At 37.0% G+C, this 21,852-nt stretch overlaps 2 protein-coding genes, 1 long non-coding RNA gene and 1 other non-coding gene across 4 annotated transcripts; 1 reads left to right on the top strand and 3 right to left on the bottom strand.

Moving 5' to 3' along the window:
• Positions 1 to 7,872: 7,872 nt before the first annotated feature.
• Positions 7,873 to 13,200, bottom strand: LOC112418543 (uncharacterized). The gene is made up of 4 exons (XM_024774934.2): positions 11,514 to 13,200; positions 9,275 to 10,646; positions 8,976 to 9,169; positions 7,873 to 8,498 (listed from the first exon to the last, which is right to left on the bottom strand). The coding sequence occupies exons 1-4, from the start codon at positions 13,198 to 13,200 to the stop codon at positions 7,873 to 7,875; spliced, it is 3,879 nt and encodes a 1,292-aa protein (XP_024630702.2).
• On the top strand, positions 12,707 to 12,812 carry LOC120576280 (small nucleolar RNA R71). Its single transcript, XR_005642358.1, has one exon. It is a non-coding gene; the product is annotated as a small nucleolar RNA R71 (small nucleolar RNA).
• A 1,124-nt stretch (positions 13,201 to 14,324) lies between the features above and the next one.
• Positions 14,325 to 20,909, bottom strand: LOC120580931 (uncharacterized). The gene is made up of 2 exons (XR_005646722.1): positions 20,793 to 20,909; positions 14,325 to 15,800 (listed from the first exon to the last, which is right to left on the bottom strand). It is a non-coding gene; the product is annotated as an uncharacterized lncRNA (long non-coding RNA).
• On the bottom strand, positions 19,017 to 20,799 carry LOC25480558 (pentatricopeptide repeat-containing protein At3g22470, mitochondrial). The gene has a single exon (XM_024774477.2). It carries the CDS (start codon positions 19,876 to 19,878, stop codon positions 19,147 to 19,149), a length of 732 nt encoding a protein of 243 aa, XP_024630245.2. The 5' UTR covers positions 19,879 to 20,799; the 3' UTR covers positions 19,017 to 19,146.
• Positions 20,910 to 21,852: the final 943 nt, after the last annotated feature.

The raw sequence follows: 21,852 nt of genomic DNA, 5'->3' as shown, positions 1-21,852 counted from the left end.
TGACGAGAGCCCGGAATATAATTCGTGTCGTCCGTTGGTGCTTGCTAAATTGTATTTTATTATTATAACATGACAATATTTTCACGTGTAAAAAGAACAAATTTAAAGGCACCGTCGACTTTCGTACGTCCGATACCGTATTTTAAACTCACAAGTTTCAGCTTTCGCATGTACGACCGCAAGTTTAAAATAGCCTTTTTGAAAATTTGAAATTTCTAAATTAATTAAAGAAAACGCTTTCGCTGTATTTCAAAATCAATTCCTAAAAATTCTACGGTCAGAGACAGGTTTCACTCTTTCGATATGAAACCGGTATCACTGTATTTCAACTTTCATTGTAAATGTTAATTGTTTAAAACCAGAATTTTTAGACTTTAAAAATAATTCCTGTTACAATTTCTAATCATACAAATTAACAGAGCACCATTGGTACGACATTCATCACATTCCGGACTCTATAAAAATCTACTCAGACATGGTAATTATAATAAACACACTTTTATTCATATCATTTATCATCATTGAAACAGAGAGATTGAAAGAACAAAAACAAAGTAAACCGAACCTGCAATCAGATAGACACTTTAATTGAATATAATTCCACTGCTACTAATTGAAAGCTAAGCCAATTCAAATAAACAGCCGCAACACACAGTATGAAATAACTTCTTGTTTGTAATGGATATGCGCAGCTACAGTAGCAATTTGGAATTGGAATGGAAACGAACAGCAAAGAAACGGCAATTGAGATCAAATAAAAATAAGGACTCCTTAAATAAAATTGCAATTCACAAAGATTCTGAAGTTGTAAGGATTGTACGATAGCTAAAACAAAAAGCTTGAATTACATAAGCAGTTTTCTAAATAGCACAGTTTCTCTCTAAAAGCTTCTTTTCTTCTTTCTGAGTTCTTCAGGTCTATTTATAGGGAAAAATCTCCTCTGAAGTGCTTCTGATCGTGCTTCTGCAGGTGGAGCGAGTGGGAGAGAAAACCGGAAACAGTTTCAGATAATGGGGGAGACTGCTTCTTCCGAACCCGTGACGGACGTCACAGGGTGTGACGATCTGCTCGTCACGGGTGGTGACGGCTTGGGCAGGTCGAGAGTTGGAGGGTGACGATCAACACGTCACAGGGTGTGACGGCCGTCACCCTGAAGCAGAATTCCTCAAGACTTCTTTCCTTCTTTGTTTTCTTACTGAATTCCGTCATTTTTGCGCATGAAGGCCTTTATTGCTGTGTACCTGAAACATAGCCATACAACCCAGCATAACATAGACAAAACCAGAGAGTTTAGGCCTAAACTACACACAAAACGAGCTGAAATGATGTTGTATTTTCCATGTTATCAAACTCCCCTATACTTGAACCACTGCTTGTCCTCAAGCAAATTTTAGCTTGCATTATCAAATAAATTGCAGCAATTCATACAGTCAGAATTTAGGAAGAAATAGCATCACAAGTGGTTGCAAGTGGTTTAAGAGATCGGAATGATTGAGTGTTAAAACTCTTGGTACTAAAATCAACTCTAAAGACATTGTAACAACACATACCGCATTAAGCGGGCAAAGGTCTCCCTCCTAACATACAAATTCAGATCATGCCTGTAACGCCCTCTCTAATTATTTGATTATTTTAAATGAGTTTAGAATATACTTATATGATTTGTGTGATTTATATGATTTATTTTGATGAGTGATATTTTGTTATGATATATGTTATATATTTATTAATATAATATTTGATTGAGAAATATATATGCTATTTGATTTAGAAATATATATATATATATACTATTTGATTTAGAAATATACATGATTTGTTTCAGAAATATAGATGATTCGTTATAGAAATATACATGATTTGTTTAAGAAATATATGTCATTTGTTATAGAAATAAACGTTATTTATTATAAAAATATATATGATTTGTTGCAGAAATAAATGTGATTTGTTATAGAAATAAATGTTATTTATCATAGAAATATGTATATGTTTTAGAAAAAATATATGTTAATTGGTTTAGAAAATATGTGTTATTTGTTGAAGAAATAAATATGATTTGTTAAAGGAATATGCATGCATTGTTATAGAAATATATGTTATTATACTATAGAAATATATATGTTATTTGATTTGAAAATATAAATGATTGGTTATGGAAATATATATATGTCATAGAGATATATTTGTTATTTATTATTGTTACAAAAATATTAGATATATATATATATTAGAATAGAATATTAATATTTGGATTTAAGAGAAAAATAAGTAGGTTAAAGATTTATATAAATAGGAGAGACCTAGTTTAGAAAAACATAACGTACGTACGACTGCTTTTGGAGAAAAAGGGAGAAAAAGTCAAGAGAAGAGGGAGAAGACCTAGAGGCTGCGATTTTGTGTATTAAGGTAAGGGTGAGACTAACTTTGCAATTCTATTAAGTATGTGAATCAATGGTTAAGTTTAACATGAATTAGGATGAGTTTAAGAAGAATCGGAAATTAGGTCAAATTGATAGAATTGATGATTAAACGGTGGAAACTTGTTAAAAAGATGTAGAAACTGTCCTTAGACCTTAGATAATGATTTAGATGAATTCTGGAATTGAAATTAGGCTTAGAACCTTGTTAGATGATGATTTTCGTGTAGAAAGTGCATCATGTCCGAGCCTAGATTCATCGCTCGCCACGGCGAGCTATGATCCTCGCCTCGCGAGTGATGATCTTCATCGCTCGCCACGCGAGCCTTCCCCTTCGCCTCGCGAGTGTTTTGGGTATTGCTCGCCATTGCGAGCAACCTTACTCGCCATAGCGAGCTAAGGCAGAGAGCATGTTAGATTTTGTAATTTCGACTTTTTAGTTGGACCTTGAGTGCCTTTGAGTGCCTGAACATACCTAGTAATGATTAGGGATGAATGTAGGATCAGATTGAACCCAGAACAACACTAGTTTGGGAGATGAGTGGTACTCGCCATGGCGAGTAAGAACTCTCGCCTCGCGAGCACATCCAGAATTGAGTGCTTTGAGGAATTTGAGACCTGAGTCGTTTGAATGGATTAGGAATGGAACTTTAGGTACTAATGAGACCTATCTGAGATGTTAACTGTTATTTGTGAAGCTATATTGAAATGCTAAGTGTTTATAATGTGATTTATTGATTGATTGCATTACTTGAATTATTATTGAATGATCAGGAAGTTGTTGAAAATGAATTGATATTAAGCTGTTGATATGATCTGATTATGCTGCTATTGTTATTTAACTAAGTTGCATGAGTTGTTGTTGATTATCATTTGATATTGTTATATCCTGAGATGTTTTATGTGTCGCCTATGCTGCTGTTGTTGATTATGTGAAATATTTATATGCCTTATGTGGAAGATTGTTTAATGTTTAAGTTGTTGATGCTTCACATTAATATTGTTATGTTATGAATTGAAAATTGATATATTGATATCTCTCTGTTGTTGTGTGACTTGACTGTGCTACTGCTGTTATTTAACTAAGTACATGAAGTCTATAAATATGATGAAATGATGACGTTTAGCTCCAAATTATTGGATGCATGTTGAATACGATGATTACGGTGTTTTGTTGATAAGAGTCCATGCATAGCATATCATTGAGCTTAGTCCTCACCACGATTTTTAGGAGCTTTGTCCTCCGCACGTTTTAGGAGCTTTGTCCTCCGCACGATAAAAGTATATTAATACTTATGATGACGATTGGTACCACATGCATATAAGTGTCTAAGTTGCATTGTCGCATTTGTCGAGTCAAGGTCATTGTTGATGAATTATCATCTATGAGTTGTCGAGTTGTCTTCTACCTATGTTGATTAACATGTTGATTATGATATTGTTACGTTGCTATGTTGTTTAACATATTGATTATGATATTATTATGTTGATTATGATATTGTTATGTTGCTATGTTGTGTAAGATATTGAATTAATGATATTGTTAAGTTGTTATGATGTTGTGTATAATTGTTACTATTAAGTGATGAATATGTTGTTCTATATATATGATTAATATTATTAAGTGAATATATATTATGTTATGTTATTGATGATGATCGAATGTTGTGATTACTTGGTAATTGTTTATCAAAGATGCTATGATGTTTAAGATGTTTATGTTGAAGATTTATGATGTTGATTTTGGTGTTAGTATGTGTTGATTATATTTTCATAAGATGATGAATATGTTGTTGTTATATTATTATATTATGAAGAGATGATGTATATATAATTATTATTATTATTAAGTGAATATCATGTTACGTTGTTGTTATATTATTATATTATGAAGAGATGATGTATATATAATTATTATTATTATTAAGTGAATATCATGTTACGTTGTTGTTATATTATTATAAGAAGGTGTTTATGTTATGATGTAGATAATTATTACTATTAATAAGAGATGATTATATTGTGTTGTTTTAAAGTTATTGGTGATGGTGATTATATGAAGATATTTATGAGTTGTTAGGTGTACTTGATGATGTTTATGTTAAGTTGATAAATTGTCTTTTATTCATGAATTGATAAATGAGATGTTTGATGAATAATTATTATTATGAATTAATGATGTTGTTATGTTGTATATGAATTATGATTAAGATGTTGTTATGTTATATGATGATATTTATAATGTGATGAATATAAAGTAAATGATAATTAGAGGTTAGTTGGATTATTAAGAATTATACATTAAGAAGTATTATTGCTAATAGATGAAGTTATTTGTGTTGTTAAATATAATTATTGAATTATATGCTTGATATTATTGTTTTGTGAAATCTCACCCCTTCTGCTTGAAAATGTTGCTCTTCGTATGAGTAACTTGCAGGTATTACTGATTAGTAGGAGTGGTGGCTCAAGTGTCTTAGGTGCTCTGATACGTAATGGGATGGGAATTTTATTGTTGTCTTTCTATTCCTTACGTATTGTTTTAAGAAGAATTATGACTTTGGTTTTAGATTAGATTATATGAGAAATTTATGAAGAGGCCTTCGTGCCAAAGACTGTTTTGATTATTGAATAATGTCCGCTGCGAAGTATTAAAGACTTTTTAGTTATTGAATTTTAAAGGATAAATAGTTATTTATTCGGCTTATGATTTTAAGAAAAGAAGTGTGACATTCCGTTTTTGTTAATTACTCTGATTAAATAAATGAAATTTTCACGTTGGGAAAACGGGGTGTTACAATGCCATTGTACCTTAGTCTCTAATCTGGGCTTCATTCATCCTCTTTCATTCTAGACAATCACATTAAGACCCTTTATCTTATCACACACATGGTAGGAAAACCGGTTAGCGTCTTTTTAACACATCTTTCTTTGAATTTGCACATTTTGCGCATAGATGCATTTATGAATGGATAATCAAGGTTAGCTAGTTTGCCCCTTTTATTTTCAAGGTTAACCATTATTGGTCCCTTTATTAAATTTGCGCTTATATTCATCGGCCAACCTACTTAACGTGTGATTTATTTAGATGGTGTCTGACTGGCTAAATGAACTACTTGAGGATAATGAAACAACAGTTACAGACTATGGCACAATAGGTATCTGAATTTGCATACATAATTAGGAGACCCAGGGTGTGGGGACAATATCAATTTAGTCAAAGTTAGTTTTACCAAATTTATTTAACACAAAATCTCTCTAACTTCGCAAACCAATTACTTCCTATGTGAACTAAGCACTTCTTTCAAAGAAAAAAAAAATTCATTGGTTCAAGAGTGGGAGAATCGAATAATTCATAGCAAATACATAAAGATAGTGACTCGACAGTGCATGTAGTTGGCAGTAACCCTTCTTATTACCAAAGGAAAATACTAAATCTAGAAAGCAATGAAATTAACTGAAATAACTAAAGAAAAGAAAATAAGTTTCCTCCCCCATACTTTAACCAGACATTGTCCCCAATGTCTGATAGTAGTATGAAAAAGAAAACATAACCTGCTCAATCGTCCTCGGGGCTGTTTGGAGGCATGCCCTGTTGTGTCATCCAAGTGAACATCTGGCGTATCATGTGGCTGTTGATACGCATAAGGTGGTCCCGTTCTGCATCACGGTCATTCCTCTCTTGTTGGGCTGCACGGAGGTCTGCTACCTCATTACGTAGAGCGTTAAGCTCATATTCAATACTGCCATGGGAAGTAGCGGTACCTGCAAAATAATCAGAGTGGAAATGGGGGGAAGGGGGTGGGTCAGAGTGTGTGTGAGGTGCACCGGACATGTGAGAATGAGGTGCATGTGGGCGCGGGGGAGAAAGCCTAGTTTGACGCTCGATCTCCGCATCGGTATCCTCTCCTTCCTCATCCGGGAAAACATAAATCCAATTTTCCTCATCCCTAACATCGGTAATGGTGGGATTTGGAAGCTTAATACGATTCTCGACCTTATTACGGATCATTAAACAGAACATCTCACCCTCTCTCTTGACGAGATTTTGTGCGAGGCACGAGCTCAAGTCAATCAACGTGTTGCCCTGTACAGGGGATAACGGTACGATACGCTCACTAAAACCTAACGCAAAAGCGATCGAGGTGATGAGGCCACCGAAAGCAATGGGTCCATTACCGGAGGTGGCCATTTTGAACATGTGAGCGAGCATAAAAGCCGCTGAATTAACTTGCTTGCGAGCAAAAATACAATGAATAAAGTAGAGTTCTCTTAAATTGACTACCCCTGTGCTATCCCCTCTCCCAAAAATAGTGTGCGCGAGTACTCTATGAAAATAGCGAATGGCGGGGTTATGGATGCACGACGCTTTATTGCCTTCTGCAGAAGTGGCCAAAGCGCCCGTAAGTCTCTTCCAAAACTGACCGTACTCAGTAGTCCAAGGTCCCTGAGATGGAACCCCATCCAAGGATTGAAGGGAGGTCTGGAATTGAAGCAAATTTCCTATTTCATTATGACTAAGCAAGAAATCCTGGCCAAACAGTCTAAAACTAGTGCCTCCGAAACCTTTACGAACTCTCTGAGCATAAGTGTACTTAAGAGAACTAAGAAATTCTAGAGTGATGCGCTCATACGTCGGGTGCCGCAGAGTCAAAAAGTGACCCCACCCGATTTGGTTAAACATCCAATTTACGCTATCAAATAATCCTAAAGTTCTGAGACAAGTTTCATCAGCATACCTTGTCGCCGTGATTGTGCGTTTGGACAGCTTTTCGAACAATTTTTGCTGCGCTTCATCCTTAAACTCAATTCCCATGTAATCAATGCGCGGATTCCGAGCAGCCATGACCGGAGCAACGCGAAATCGAACCCAACAGACAGAGACTCTGATGCAAACGGAAATGAGGAACTCACCGCACCATTCAGACAAACTTTGCGAAAATCAACAAGAAAATGGGTCAAGTTTTATGTGCTGGATTTGGGATTTTTGTGGTAAGAATGTGATGAGAGGTGAAAGAGTTTGATAATGGATGTTGCATGCAACGGGAAGAAGAGAAAATGAAAGGGGAAAAGAAAGAAAAGGGTATGATTGTGAGAGAACGATGGAAGAAAAGAAAATGAAAGGGTGCTAAGAGGGGGGAAAGGTGCGGGACCCACGGGCTGTTCAAATTCTTTACAGGATGACGGGCGTCACGACGTGTGACGGTCTAGTCGTCAAACAGAGTAACGGGCGTCACCGAAAATGACCAGCGGACCGTCGGAATGTATGACGGTCGTCACAAACGATGACGGTCAACCCGTCGTTGATTTTGAAAAAACGCTAAACCTCACTCAAACGATTGAAACTTATTGAACTAAAAACAAGTTGGAAGAAAAAGAGAAAAACAATGGGTTGCCTCCCATGCAGCGCTTCGTTTTATGTCGGTAGCTCGACAGTTCAGAGTAGCAACATTCAAGGAGGACACATAACAAGAGTAGCGACATGTCCTACTTTCGCTGCTGGGTGGTAGTGTTTTAATCTTTGGCCATTCACTAGGAATTTACCAGTGGACTCGCTCCAGACCTCAATGGCACCTGATTGATTTACTTTAGTGACTTCAAATGGTCCACTCCATCGAGAGCGAAGCTTTCCAGGAAAAAGCCTTAGCCTAGAATTAAACAACAACACTACCTCACCTTCATTAAATTCACGTCTTATAATGCGTCTATCATGCCATTTCTTTGTTCGTTCTTTATAGATCAAGGCATTTTCATACGCATCGAGCCGTAACTCCTCTAACTCATGAAGATCCAGCATCCTTTTCTCCCCAGCTTCGCTATGATTCATGTTTAGGGCTTTGATGGCCCAATAAGCTTTATGCTCGAGCTCAACCGGGAGATGGCACGATTTTCCATAAACGAGCTTGAAAGGAGTAGTGCCAATGGGTGTTTTAAAAGCGGTCCGATAAGCCCATAATGCATCGTTCAGCTTCAAGGACCAGTCCTTTCTTGAGATAGAGACAGTTTTCTCTAAGATTTGCTTAATTTCTCGATTAGAGATTTCTGCCTGCCCGTTCGTTTGGGGGTGATAGGGAGTAACTGCTCTGTGACGTACCCCGTACTTTGTTAGGAGATTCTTAAATATTTTAGAAATAAAATGAGATCCTCCGTCACTGATGACTAGTCTGGGGACACCAAATCTTGGGAATATAATGTTTTTAAACATCTTTACCACTACTTTTGTATCACAGGTAGGAGAGGCAATGGCGTCGATCCATTTTGACACGTAATCCACAGCAATGAGTATGTATTTATTTCCCATAGACGAAGGAAAAGGACCCATAAAGTCAATTCCCCAGACATCGAAAACTTCCACCTCTAGGATAAACTTTTGTGGCATTTCATTCCTGCTAGAGATGTTTCCGGATCGCTGGCACCGGTCACATTCTGAAACGAAAACATGAACATCTCGAAAGATGGTGGGCCAATAGAGCCCAGCTTGAAGAATTTTTGCTGCAGTTTTCGATCTACTCATGTGTCCTCCAACGGGAGAGGAGTGACAATGTGTGATGACACTCTCAATTTCCTCTTCTGGGATACATCGACGGAAAATACCGTCCACTCCTCTTTTGAATAAAAGGGGATCATCCCAGTAGTATTGCTTAAGATCGTGGAAGAATTTCTTCTTTTGTTGATAGGTCATGTCGGGAGGTAGGATTCCAGCAACCAAATAGTTTATGATATCAGCGTACCATGGGGTAGCTGTATTGCTTAGAGCACTTGCTTCTTCTGGTATCTTTTTGATGCCTGAACTTCCCTCTTCTAGAAAATCTACAAGGTGACCGTATCTAGGTGACTCCGCTTTCACAAAAGACACCAATCTTTCGTAGGGAAAACAGTCATTTATGGGTATCTCCTCCAACTGACCATCCTGAATTCTTGACAAGTGATCCGCGACTACATTCTCCGTCCCTTTTTTATCGCGGATCTCCATGTCAAATTCTTGCAGTAACAATATCCACCGAATCAGCCTCGGCTTTGCATCCTTTTTGCTAAGCAGGTACCTGATAGCCGCATGGTCTGTGTATATGATTATCTTCGATCCCACTAGATAGGAACGGAATTTATCAATCGCAAAGACGATGGCTAGAAGCTCCTTTTCAGTTGTGGCATAGTTTATTTGAGCTTCATCGAGGGTCCTACTCGCATAGTAGATAACATGGAGTTTCTTATCTTTTCGCTGACCTAAAACAGCGCCTACTGCGTAGTCACTAGCATCACACATGATCTCAAAAGGTTGACTCCAGTCTGGAGGTTGCATTATTGGGGCTGAGATCAATGCGTGTTTTAACTGTTGAAAGGACTCAAGGCATTGTTCATTAAAAATGAACTCAGCGTCCTTCATCAGAAGGCCAGTCAATGGTTTGGTAATTTTTGAGAAGTCTTTGATGAATCGTCGATAAAAACCGGCGTGTCCAAGAAAACTCCTAACTTCTCTCACAGTCTTGGGAGGGTGTAAATTCTCAATAACTTCTATTTTTGCTTTGTCAACCTCAATGCCTCTATTGGATACCACATGTCCAAGTACTATGCCTTCCCTGACCATAAAGTGGCACTTTTCCCAATTAAGTACTAGATTGACTTTCACACACCTCTCCAGAACTTTCTCAAGATTACCAAGACATTCTTCAAAACTAGACCCACACACAGAAAAATCGTCCATGAAAACTTCTAGAATATCTTCTAGGAAGTCGGCGAAGATTGCCATCACGCACCTTTGGAATGTGGCGGGTGCATTGCATAGTCCGAATGGCATTCGCCGATAAGCAAATGTTCCGTAGGGACATGTGAATGTGGTCTTTTCTTGGTCATCCGGGTGGATGGGGATTTGAAAGAATCCCGAATAACCATCAAGGTAACAGAAATATGAGTGCCTTGCAAGACGCTCGAGCATTTGATCAATAAACGGGAGAGGAAAGTGATCCTTTCTAGTAGCTGTGTTCAACTTTCTGTAGTCGATGCACATCCTCCATCCCGTAACTGTCCGCTTGGCAACTGACTCACCTTTCTCATTTTGAACTACAGTCATCCCGCCTTTCTTTGGAACTACGTGCACTGGACTTACCCACTTGCTATCGGATATAGGATATATGATCCCAGCATCAAGGAGTTTCATAACTTCCTTTTTGACCACTTCGCTCATAATGGGATTTAGCCTTCTCTGATGCTCTCTAGAGGTTTTAGAGTCTTCTTCGAGCAAAATTCTGTGTGTGCACACAGATGGGCTGATCCCGGTGAGATCATTAATCTTATACCCTAAGGCATTAGGATATCTTTTTAAAACATTGAGGAGTTTACCAGTCTCTTCCTTCCCTAACTCTGCGCTAATTATCACGGGGCGATTACGCTCTTTATCTAGGAACTCATATCTGAGGTTCTTAGGAAGTTCCTTTAGCTCGATCTTGGGGTGGTCTGGCTCGGGAGATGGGTCAGTGGTTTGGTCGAGGCATTCAAGAATGCGAGAAATTTCAGCCTCCTCATCACTTATTTCTTCCATCTCTTTTACTTCCTCGATCGGATCTTCAATTATTTCCTCAGATGGTTCATCTTCAGTTGAAAACTCCTTGATACATGCATCTATTATGTCAACAAAGCAACATGTATCGTTTATGGAGGGGCTTTTCATGAATTGAGATAAAACGAACTCAATCTTTTCATCGCCAACCTCAAAAGTGAGTTTTCCTTTCTTGACATCAATGATGGCACCTGCGGTGGCCAGAAAAGGTCTTCCTAAGAGGATAGGAGTAAGAGAGTCTTCACTAATGTCCATGACTACAAAGTCAGTGGGGATGTATAGTTGACCGATTCTAAGAGGGACATCTTCAATAATCCCGACTGGATGTTTAATCGAACGGTCAGCTAATTGCAGAGACATTCTAGTTGGTTTCAACTCCCCTAGGTTTAGCTTTTTACAAATGGATAGTGGTATCAGGCTCACACTAGCTCCTAAATCACACAAGGCTCTATCAATGATGTGGCTGCCTATAACGCAAGGAATTGAAAAACTCCCTGGATCTTTTAACTTGGGTGGCATCTTATTCTGAATAATAGCGCTGCACTCCTCAGTAAGTGCTACGGTCTCATTATCATCAATCTTCCTTTTGTTAGTCAGAATTTCCTTTAAGAATTTGGCATACGAAGGCATTTGAGTAATCGCCTCCGAAAATGGAATACTGAGATGAAGAGATTTTAGAAGTTCTACAAACTTCTTAAATTGGCCCTCAGTTTTAGACTTCGCGAGTCTTTGAGGGTAAGGGATTGAAGGTTTATAAGGTGGAGGAGGTACATAAGGTTTTTCTTTTTCTTTTTCTGTTACCTCCTGAGACTTAGATGTCTCTCCAATGTCAACTGGCTCACTCACAGGGTCTTTAGCCTTTCCTTCGTCTCGGCTCCTAACTCTCACAGCAGCAGGTCTGTTGTCTAATTCTGTTCCACTACGTAGTGTTACAGCATTAACATGTCCCTTAGGATTTGGTTGCGGTTGGCCCGGAAATGTTCCGGCTGGGGCAGCTATTGCTGCTTGTTGTTGGGCCACTTGGGATATTTGTGTCTCAAGCATTTTATTATGAGTGGCCATGGAGTCAACTTTGTGCGCCAACTGCTTAATCAATTCATTCGTATGAACGTTTTGGTTCATAAACTCCTTGTTTTGCTGAGTTTGAGTTAAAACAAAGTTTTCCATCATGAGCTCCAGGTTAGACTTTTTCGGAGCAACAGGGGCTCCTCTTTGTCCTTGGAAACCGGGGGGTGTTGCAGGTGCAGGACTCGGCGCAAAGGTAGGATTGTTATTTTTGTAAGAGAAACTTGGGTGGCTTCTCAATCCTGGATTGTACGTGTTAGCGTACGGGTTTCCTTGCGCGTAATTCACTTGATCAGTTTCTGCTAACAACAGACAGTCGACAGCAACGTGTCCTGGGGTTCCGCATATTTCACAATTAGGAGTTACGGCAGCAACAGTAGCTGGTGGAGCGATTTTTAGGTTATCCAACTTATGGAACAACGCATCCACTTTGGCGTTCATATGGTCAAGGTTACTGACTTCATGCATACCTCCCTTGGATTGAGATTTCTCTACAGGAGTGCGTTCGCTCCCCCATTGATAATGGTTCTGAGCCATATTCTCAATAAGCTCGTATGCCTCCTTGAAAGGCTTATCCATTAGGGCTCCGCCAGCTGCGGCATCAATGGTCATCCTCGTGTTATAGAGAACGCCATTATAAAATGTGTGAATGATCAGCCATTGTTCTAATCCATGGTGGGGACAAGCTCTCATTAATTCTTTGTATCTCTCCCACGCATCAAAAAGCGACTCGCCGTCTATCTGCCTAAAGCAGGTAATTTGGTTCCTAAGCTGGGCAGTTTTACTAGGAGGGAAATATCTTGCTAGGAACGCCTTTTTCAACTCATTCCATGTCGTAATGGAATTTGACGGCAGAGACTGCAGCCAAGCTCTGGCTCTGTCTCTGAGGGAGAAAGGGAATAAACGCAGGCGAATGGCTTCGGGAGCGACGCCATTGCACTTAAGCGTATCAGCGAATTGCACGAACACGGATAGGTGCAAATTCGGGTCTTCCGTGGAGTTACCGGAAAACTGGTTTTGTTGCACGATTTGCAACAGTGAAGGTTTCAACTCAAAGTTGTTAGCCTGAATCGTCGGGTTAACAATACTTGAGTGAGGCTCGTCCTGGGATGGGACGGCAAAGTCCTTAAGAGGACGGTTCGCGTTATGAGCTATTTCCATTTCAGCGTGAATTCGTTCAACTTGGCGTCTGATATGTAAAAAACGTTCGATTTCGTCGATTGGTCGCTCTAGATTGTCCTCAGAGGATCGAGTACTTGGCATATAATCGACGAATAGAGATAAAAAAAGAAAATAAATGCCTTAGTCTATACGGTGTAACAACGGTGTTACGATATTGCCTATTTTGGTCCCCGGCAGCGGCGCCAAAAACTTGATAGGTCCGCAAGTGCACGGAAATATCGGTTTTAGTATAAAAGATTGTCGAACCACAGAGACCAATGTCAAGTACCGTAATTAATTGTTACGTTGTTTATCTAAGGCGATGCAAATTAATTTGGTTGCAAAATTGGGAAAATAACTTGATTTTAATTACTTTTAAATGACGAGAGCCCGGAATATAATTCGTGTCGTCCGTTGGTGCTTGCTAAATTGTATTTTATTATTATAACATGACAATATTTTCACGTGTAAAAAGAACAAATTTAAAGGCACCGTCGACTTTCGTACGTCCGATACCGTATTTTAAACTCACAAGTTTCAGCTTTCGCATGTACGACCGCAAGTTTAAAATAGCCTTTTTGAAAATTTGAAATTTCTAAATTAATTAAAGAAAACGCTTTCGCTGTATTTCAAAATCAATTCCTAAAAATTCTACGGTCAGATACAGGTTTCACTCTTTCGATATGAAACCGGTATCACTGTATTTCAACTTTCATTGTAAATGTTAATTGTTTAAAACCAGAATTTTTAGACTTTAAAAATAATTCCTGTTACAATTTCTAATCATACAAATTAACAGAGCACCATTGGTACAACATTCATCACATTCCGGACTCTATAAAAATCTACTCAGACATGGTAATTATAATAAACACACTTTTATTCATATCATTTATCATCATTGAAACAGAGAGATTGAAAGAACAAAAACAAAGTAAACCGAACCTGCAATCAGATAGACACTTTAATTGAATATAATTCCACTGCTACTAATTGAAAGCTAAGCCAATTCAAATAAACAGCCGCAACACACAGTATGAAATAACTTCTTGTTTGTAATGGATATGCGCAGCTACAGTAGCAATTTGGAATTGGAATGGAAACGAACAGCAAAGAAACGGCAATTGAGATCAAATAAAAATAAGGACTCCTTAAATAAAATTGCAATTCACAAAGATTCTGAAGTTGTAAGGATTGTACGATAGCTAAAACAAAAAGCTTGAATTACATAAGCAGTTTTCTAAATAGCACAGTTTCTCTCTAAAAGCTTCTTTTCTTCTTTCTGAGTTCTTCAGGTCTATTTATAGGGAAAAATCTCCTCTGAAGTGCTTCTGATCGTGCTTCTGCAGGTGGAGCGAGTGGGAGAGAAAACCGGAAACAGTTTCAGATAATGGGGGAGACTGCTTCTTCCGAACCCGTGACGGACGTCACAGGGTGTGACGATCTGCTCGTCACGGGTGGTGACGGCTTGGGCAGGTCGAGAGTTGGAGGGTGACGATCAACACGTCACAGGGTGTGACGGCCGTCACCCTGAAGCAGAATTCCTCAAGACTTCTTTCCTTCTTTGTTTTCTTACTGAATTCCGTCATTTTTGCGCATGAAGGCCTTTATTGCTGTGTACCTGAAACATAGCCATACAACCCAGCATAACATAGACAAAACCAGAGAGTTTAGGCCTAAACTACACACAAAACGAGCTGAAATGATGTTGTATTTTCCATGTTATCAATGTACCTGCAAACACCAATAAGCCTACAAAAATCAGCCATAGCAGCTATGCCCATTATGAACACCGTAAAACTAGAAGTTACCAAGCATATCATCACCAACAAACACTACTGCATTGAAACCCGAAAAGGCCTCATTATTGTTGGCAACTTCCATCTCAACCAAAGAAACAATGCAAAGTCCAATAGAATACCGCATTACAGACACCAATTGTAGACAAAACACTACATGAATTTCACTCCAAATTTGCAACCATTTCCTAGGAATTATCTCAACAGTTTGAACACAGAATCCTCAAGAAAACAGTCCTTTGGATCCCACTCTTTGAGGTGTAAAAAACTTTTTATACGTGAAAAATCACAATCACTGCTAAGATTCTCTGACTTGAGTACCATATTCACTAATATAGAAACTGCTTCATGTAATGAGCATATATTCTTTCAAAAGTTGATAACCAAGGATCATGCTAACCAGAAATCATGTCAGCAACATATGCTTCTTGGGCTACATGTATGATTACTTTATAATTCATATACTTCTACAAGTAATCCACCATCCTTTTAGATGTTTTAACAAAAACACATGCTAATCTTCTTGATACAATCTAAATATAAATAGGGGAAACTTTTAAATGAAACAACCTGGAAAGCATGTATAGAACAAAGTATGTTTGCAATCAATTTCAATTATGAGATTTTTAATATTGTGCCAAATTATTTTTGTGCAAACATCTATCTAAGAGTCTTTATCTTGTCATAGTTATTTTAATCAACTAATATTCAATAGAAGATACCTTCTCCTTTTCTGAATAACCAATCACTGTGAAGCGATTGATGTGTTCAATAAGTAGCAGTTGATGTACATACCAAATTCTACACATCCGAAAATTGCATTAGAATTTGAATATGAAGAAGTAGAGTGGTAAAAAAATATGATACTAGTGGAATCTGTGAAACTAACGGGATCACAAAACTCTAATACAACATGTAATCATAAAATAATGCTTTTAATCGTATATTAAAAATACTCATTGACTACACCAATGAGGTAAATTCACCCTATACCAGATTCAAGATAGTATCGATATATAAGAAGCAGTGTATCACATAGCAAGATTTCTTCCAATACATTTTATTTTTTAAAACGATAAGAGATATTTTATAAAAAATGGACTATACTTTAACCCAAATACAAACTTATAACAAGGACATATCCATAAAAAAGTAAACTATAACACGAGGAAGACAAAAATATCCTAGAAACGAACACCAATGATTTCTTCCAATACATGTTACAAGGCAAAATTTCAAAAGCTAGAACATGAACCTGCTGAGAGCATCACCTGAAACCAAACAGTTAATATGCTATACTATAATTTTGTGACATTTCTTATATAGTCCATAACCATATGGCATACTGCAAGAGAAATTACATGCTAGAAGCATATATCATCGAATTTCTAAAGCGTCAAGTATTTGCCAATGCAATTTAAGACTTGTGATCATCATAAAAGCAATAGCCACCCTTTTATGTACACCACAGAAAAGCTGATCCCAATACACATCTTGTGTATGGAGCAAAGGTTTAAAGAAATGGTAGTAAGCAATATTATGATGTCTGCTTAAACTGAAATAAAAGACTTAGGATAGTAAATGACCATTTTGTGAATCTTGTCTCTAACATATCAAACCAGTTACAACCTTAATAAACTTTCTCAAACTATTTATAGCAATTTTTTTTTTTTTTTTTGGATAAATAATCAATTTTATTTAAAACAACTTGGTCCAGCATCACAAGTGACCACTCTCCCCACTTGATAGGAAGGATTGCCGAGGGAACTCAATGAGACACTAGAGCTAGATGAGGAAAAAAAATTACACCAAATTCAACCTACTAAAAACCTGTCGAGACACCAAGTATTATGAAACCCTTAAGCCACCTAATCTAAACTAGAAAGTAAGAAAAACCAAAATTAAAGGGACATTATCCTTAACTATGATAGTAAAGAAAAGAAAACATAATTACTCCAATACTAAGCTATGGTACTCCTAGACTAGCAAGAATCATGAACACCAAAGTACATACACTATCAATACCAAGAGTAGCACTAGAGAACAGCAAACTGCATCCTTCCATCCAATACCAATAGCAGCAACACACATCATAAAAAACAGGTTACCACTTTATGAAGTGCGTGAATATCTAGAGTGACAAACAAATACCCGAAATTGGAAGAAACCAAGAATTCCTTTGACTCCTCAGTAACACACTCCCCCATGCTCCATTATGCATCACAATAATGACTTCTTCAACCGTCATAATCATAACATGGAAAAAATCAGCTCCAAAGAATCATGCCAGTAGACCAGCGGCCATTATCCCACCCTTCTTTAGTATAACATCCCACATGAAGATACAAGCAACCTATTTTCCAGGCTCAGGTTGTAGCAATAAGAGCTCCCAAACCATAAATTCACATCACATCACCAAATCAGCACATGCCACTTGAAGCTAAGGACTTATACATTGAAACAATAACAAGCCAACACCTCATGTACACAGCCCTACTTGAAAGTTTATGTAGTGTAACCGTCCACAGGACACTAATTCATTCACTGCATGATAGTAGGTTAATAGCAACTATCGCACTTAACCTTTGCTTACCATCAAATCATGCTAGCATATATTCTCCTTCTAAATGTCCTTTGAAAAAAAGTTAATCCATATGTCGCTTGCCTCCCATGTTAACTATCAGAATTGACGTCTAATTATTATTATTTTCGTACAGGAGAATTGACCTCTAATTAGATTAAAATCCCAAGAAGTTAGATGGAATCAAAGCCAGGGTGAGAGAGAGGGAACATTAGAAACCTATAACCTCAGCATCCATCCATTTCCAATTTCTGACATTGGCTTCTTTAATTACTAAACCCAACCGAATAAGTTTATCTACAAATTACATCTAGTTTCTACACAGTCAGATCGTCCATATTACATTCCAAGAACATATCAAAAGCACCATACTCTTCTAGTTCTCACTTTTTTTATATAGTCTCTCAGCCAATTTCAAGCTGTTATCATAGCACATACACATTGTTCAACTCAATCTCACCCACACAATTCTAACTCTTTCTCATTTCAAAACTCTCAAAGCCTTAAGTATACCTCTGCATCAGAGAAAACTCCCACTCAACCACATCTTGCTCTTCTCAGCCTTCCACAACCTTTTTGATTCCACCAGATATTTCCATTCAAGACACTATAATAAAATCTAATGACTGGTACATACCAAATATACCATAAAAATAAAAAGAATGGGAGGATAAACTAATTTACTCAATAAATAAGGAGTTCATGCTAGTTTTAAATCTGCCAACAAAAAGGGAAATTGTGACAGTGTGATTAAGTTCCCAGGTACTCTTAAATCTCCAGAAAAAAAAAGAAGCTCACAGATAGTTTGTATGTGTTGTTGGACTGCAAATATAACAATCTCAATTGACATGTAACTCCACTTTTTTTTTCTTCCTAATAACACACGAATGAAACACCCAACTACATCAAAAAAACGTAGATGATTAACACAGGTGACAGGAATCTATGTCCATAACTGACAATTAGTATAGTGAGGATGAGTCAAATGTTAACCCAAAAATGATCTGTCTAAATGATCAAATTCCTTATATACGTTTTCTTCATACTTTTGTAAAAGTATATTCAAGATTATCAATAGAACATACGTACCTGAAATGATTTTCAGCCTTTCAAAAAGCTCCAATTCTTTGGCCAACAATGACTTCAAAGAATATATCAACAATTGTAGCTCTATAGAAAACTCAGATGATACAAACACAAAAGGTTGAATCCTTACAATTTCCCTTCATGTGAAAACAATCGAAGAAAATGCAATAAAAAACACAAATGCTTCTTCCGTCTAAATGGGGTCGACTACATGAACCATTTAAAACTCAAGAATTGCATTTAGTTTTTTTATTAGAAACACAGAGAATGACCAATGAAGGAAAAAATTGATACAACTATATGAAGAAAATTGACTGCACATTGGAAATAAAATATAATTACGTCAAAAATCAAAACAAACGACCATTCGTAACATTTTAATAACAAAAAGAACATAACAATACAAGATTTTTAGTTAAAACTACAGCATACTCATCACAAAATGAACATAACTAAATCATAATTGTTAACAAAAAGAAATCATCTTATCTCTACTTTCTCTTCTAACAGACCTCTAGCAATCATTTCACGTAGAAGTTTCTCTGCTTTATGGTTCTCATCATTTTTAAAAAGAGCGCGAATAATAGTTTCATAAGTTACAACATCAGGAGTGCAACCATTATCTTCCATTTTTTCCAGTAGGGTCATAGCTTCATCAAACAATCCCTCCAAACAAAGACCATTAATCATAATATTATATGTCCAGACTGTTACCTTATAGCCTTTAATCAAAAGATCCTGAAAAATCACTTGTGCATTCTCAAATCTTCCTTCTTTGCATAGTCCATCGATAAGTATATTGTACGTGTTAATATTTGGTTGAATGCCTTGGTCTTTAATTTTCTTGACCAATGCAACTGCCTTGTCAACTTGGTGGTTTTTACATAAAGCATGCAAGAAGGAGGTGTATGTGATTACATCGGCAGGTTGACCTCTAGCATGCATCTGATCAAGAAGCTCCCATGCATGAGAGATTCTCTCTGATTTGCACAAACCATCAATGAGAGAACTGTAAGTTACCTTATCGGGAGTAATTCCTTTGCAACGCATTTCATTAAAGAGACTCAAGGCTTCATCGACCATTTTAATCTTACATAATCTCTTAATAATGATAGTGTAGCTGTGAACATCAGGTGTCACTCTCCTTTTTCCTATGATGTTGAATACATGCTTGGCCTTGTTTACTTGATTAACTAAGCAATACCCATCCATTAGAGAGCTATATGTAACAAATCAGGTTCCACGCCTTCTTTCATCATCACAGCTAACACATTTTTAGTTTCTTTCGTGCTTCCTTCCTTACAAAGAGCATCGACCAATATATTGAAAGTACAAACATCAGGGTTGATGTTTGTCAATACCATTTCATGGAACAAACCAAATGCTTCTTTGAATTGACCAACCATGCAAAATCCATAGATTAGAGCACTAAAAGTTACAACATCAGGAGAAACTTTCTTTACAATCATTTGAGAATATAACTCATAAGCCTCAGTCACTAATTTCTCTTTACACAAACTATCAATGATTGTGCTATACATTACCACATTGGTGTTGACCAATTTCCCATCAATCTTTCTCAACACTTGCAAGGCAGCTCTTGTTTCTCCCATTTTACACAATCCATTGATCAAGATCCCATAGCTAACTTCGTTCAAACGAAATCCACGTGCAATCACATGATCGTGAAAGTGAAGAGCTTCATGTACCTTACCATTAAGACACAAGCCTTTGATAAGAGTAGTCAAGGTAATGGTATCTGGGTGATAACCCATCTTAAGAATTTTGGCCAACACAGAAAAAGCAAAATCCATTTCCCCTAGATGGCAGTAACAATTAATAACAGTGTTGAAAGTAACAATACTTGGAGTAATAGCATTTAATTGCAATCGGTGATAAAGGGAAATAGCAATGGGGTAATTGTTGTTGTTAGACTTAACAAGAGAACCTAAAATCTTGTTAAATTCAATGATGGATGGGGAAGGATTCATACGAAGCATGCGATAGAATGAAGAAATAGCATCATGAACATCAACATGATTGGAATTGAATTTAGAGTGAGAGTAGTGAAGAGTTCTAAAGAAGGGAAAAAGAAAAGAGGGAATAGGAGAAAAAGAGAACGAAACCTGAACAATGAAAACTGCGACATTTGAGACATAGAAAGGAGAGGATCGTAGGGAACGGCAAGTTGTCAATGACCGGAGTGGTGTATCTCTTTTCCGTCAAGAGTGAGCGAGTATTACGCAAAAGCAATGGATTTTCAGTTTTTATTTCACTTACTACTATTATTGTTTTTTTTTGTCAAGTCACTTACTATTATTATTATTATTATTATTATTATTATTATTATTATTATTATTATTAGGGTTAAATATGTTTTTAGTCCCTACATTTTACGCTCTTTTGATAAATAGTCCCTACATTTAAGTAAATATTTTTAAAGTTCTTACATTTTACTTCCGTTACCAAATTTAGTCCCTGACGTGGCATTACGTGAGCCCTAATTATTTTGTGATCTGGCCAAAAAACATAGACACCTGGATGTTTATGTGGCAGCAATGGTCCCACACATTAAATGAATGTAAATTAAACCATTTTAGTGTTAAATTGTAGTTAATTAATGGAATAAATGGATTAACAACAAAGCTGTGAAGCCCCGATACTTCAAAATGGATGACGCACCGTATCCCCTGCGTATTCTGCACCGATACTTCCCGATACGTATCCGGAGAGTATCCAAATATTAAATTTTATTTTTTAAAAAATAATTATCTGATACGTCTCGATACGAACGGATACTTGTATTCTTTAAATTATTTTGATTTCTGTTCTTTTTTTTTTTTGTAAAAAATAAGAATAAAAACATTATATTACTATAATATATATATTTCCTTTATCTTTTTTTTGTGCTAGTACGACCCACACCACACCACACTTTGGCCACCGTCGATAAATTAGGGTTTAAAGCTTCTTGTGAAACCTTGTTCTTCATCATGTTTTGAGAGAAATTGGGGTACTTTCTCTTTTATCCATTCTTTGAAAAGAAACAAAATGGATCCAAAAAGGGTAGAAGATTTGGTTTATGTGCATACTAATCTTCGACTCTTGTCAAGGAAAGAAGATGGGATATAAGAAAGGACAATAGAGAATGTGGGACATTGGTGGAGATGCGCATGAACCGCTTGA

Source organism: Medicago truncatula, chromosome 6, assembly GCF_003473485.1.
Source record: "Medicago truncatula cultivar Jemalong A17 chromosome 6, MtrunA17r5.0-ANR, whole genome shotgun sequence".
Taxonomy (NCBI): domain Eukaryota; kingdom Viridiplantae; phylum Streptophyta; class Magnoliopsida; order Fabales; family Fabaceae; genus Medicago; species Medicago truncatula.
This window is presented reverse-complemented; position numbering and strand designations above follow the sequence as displayed.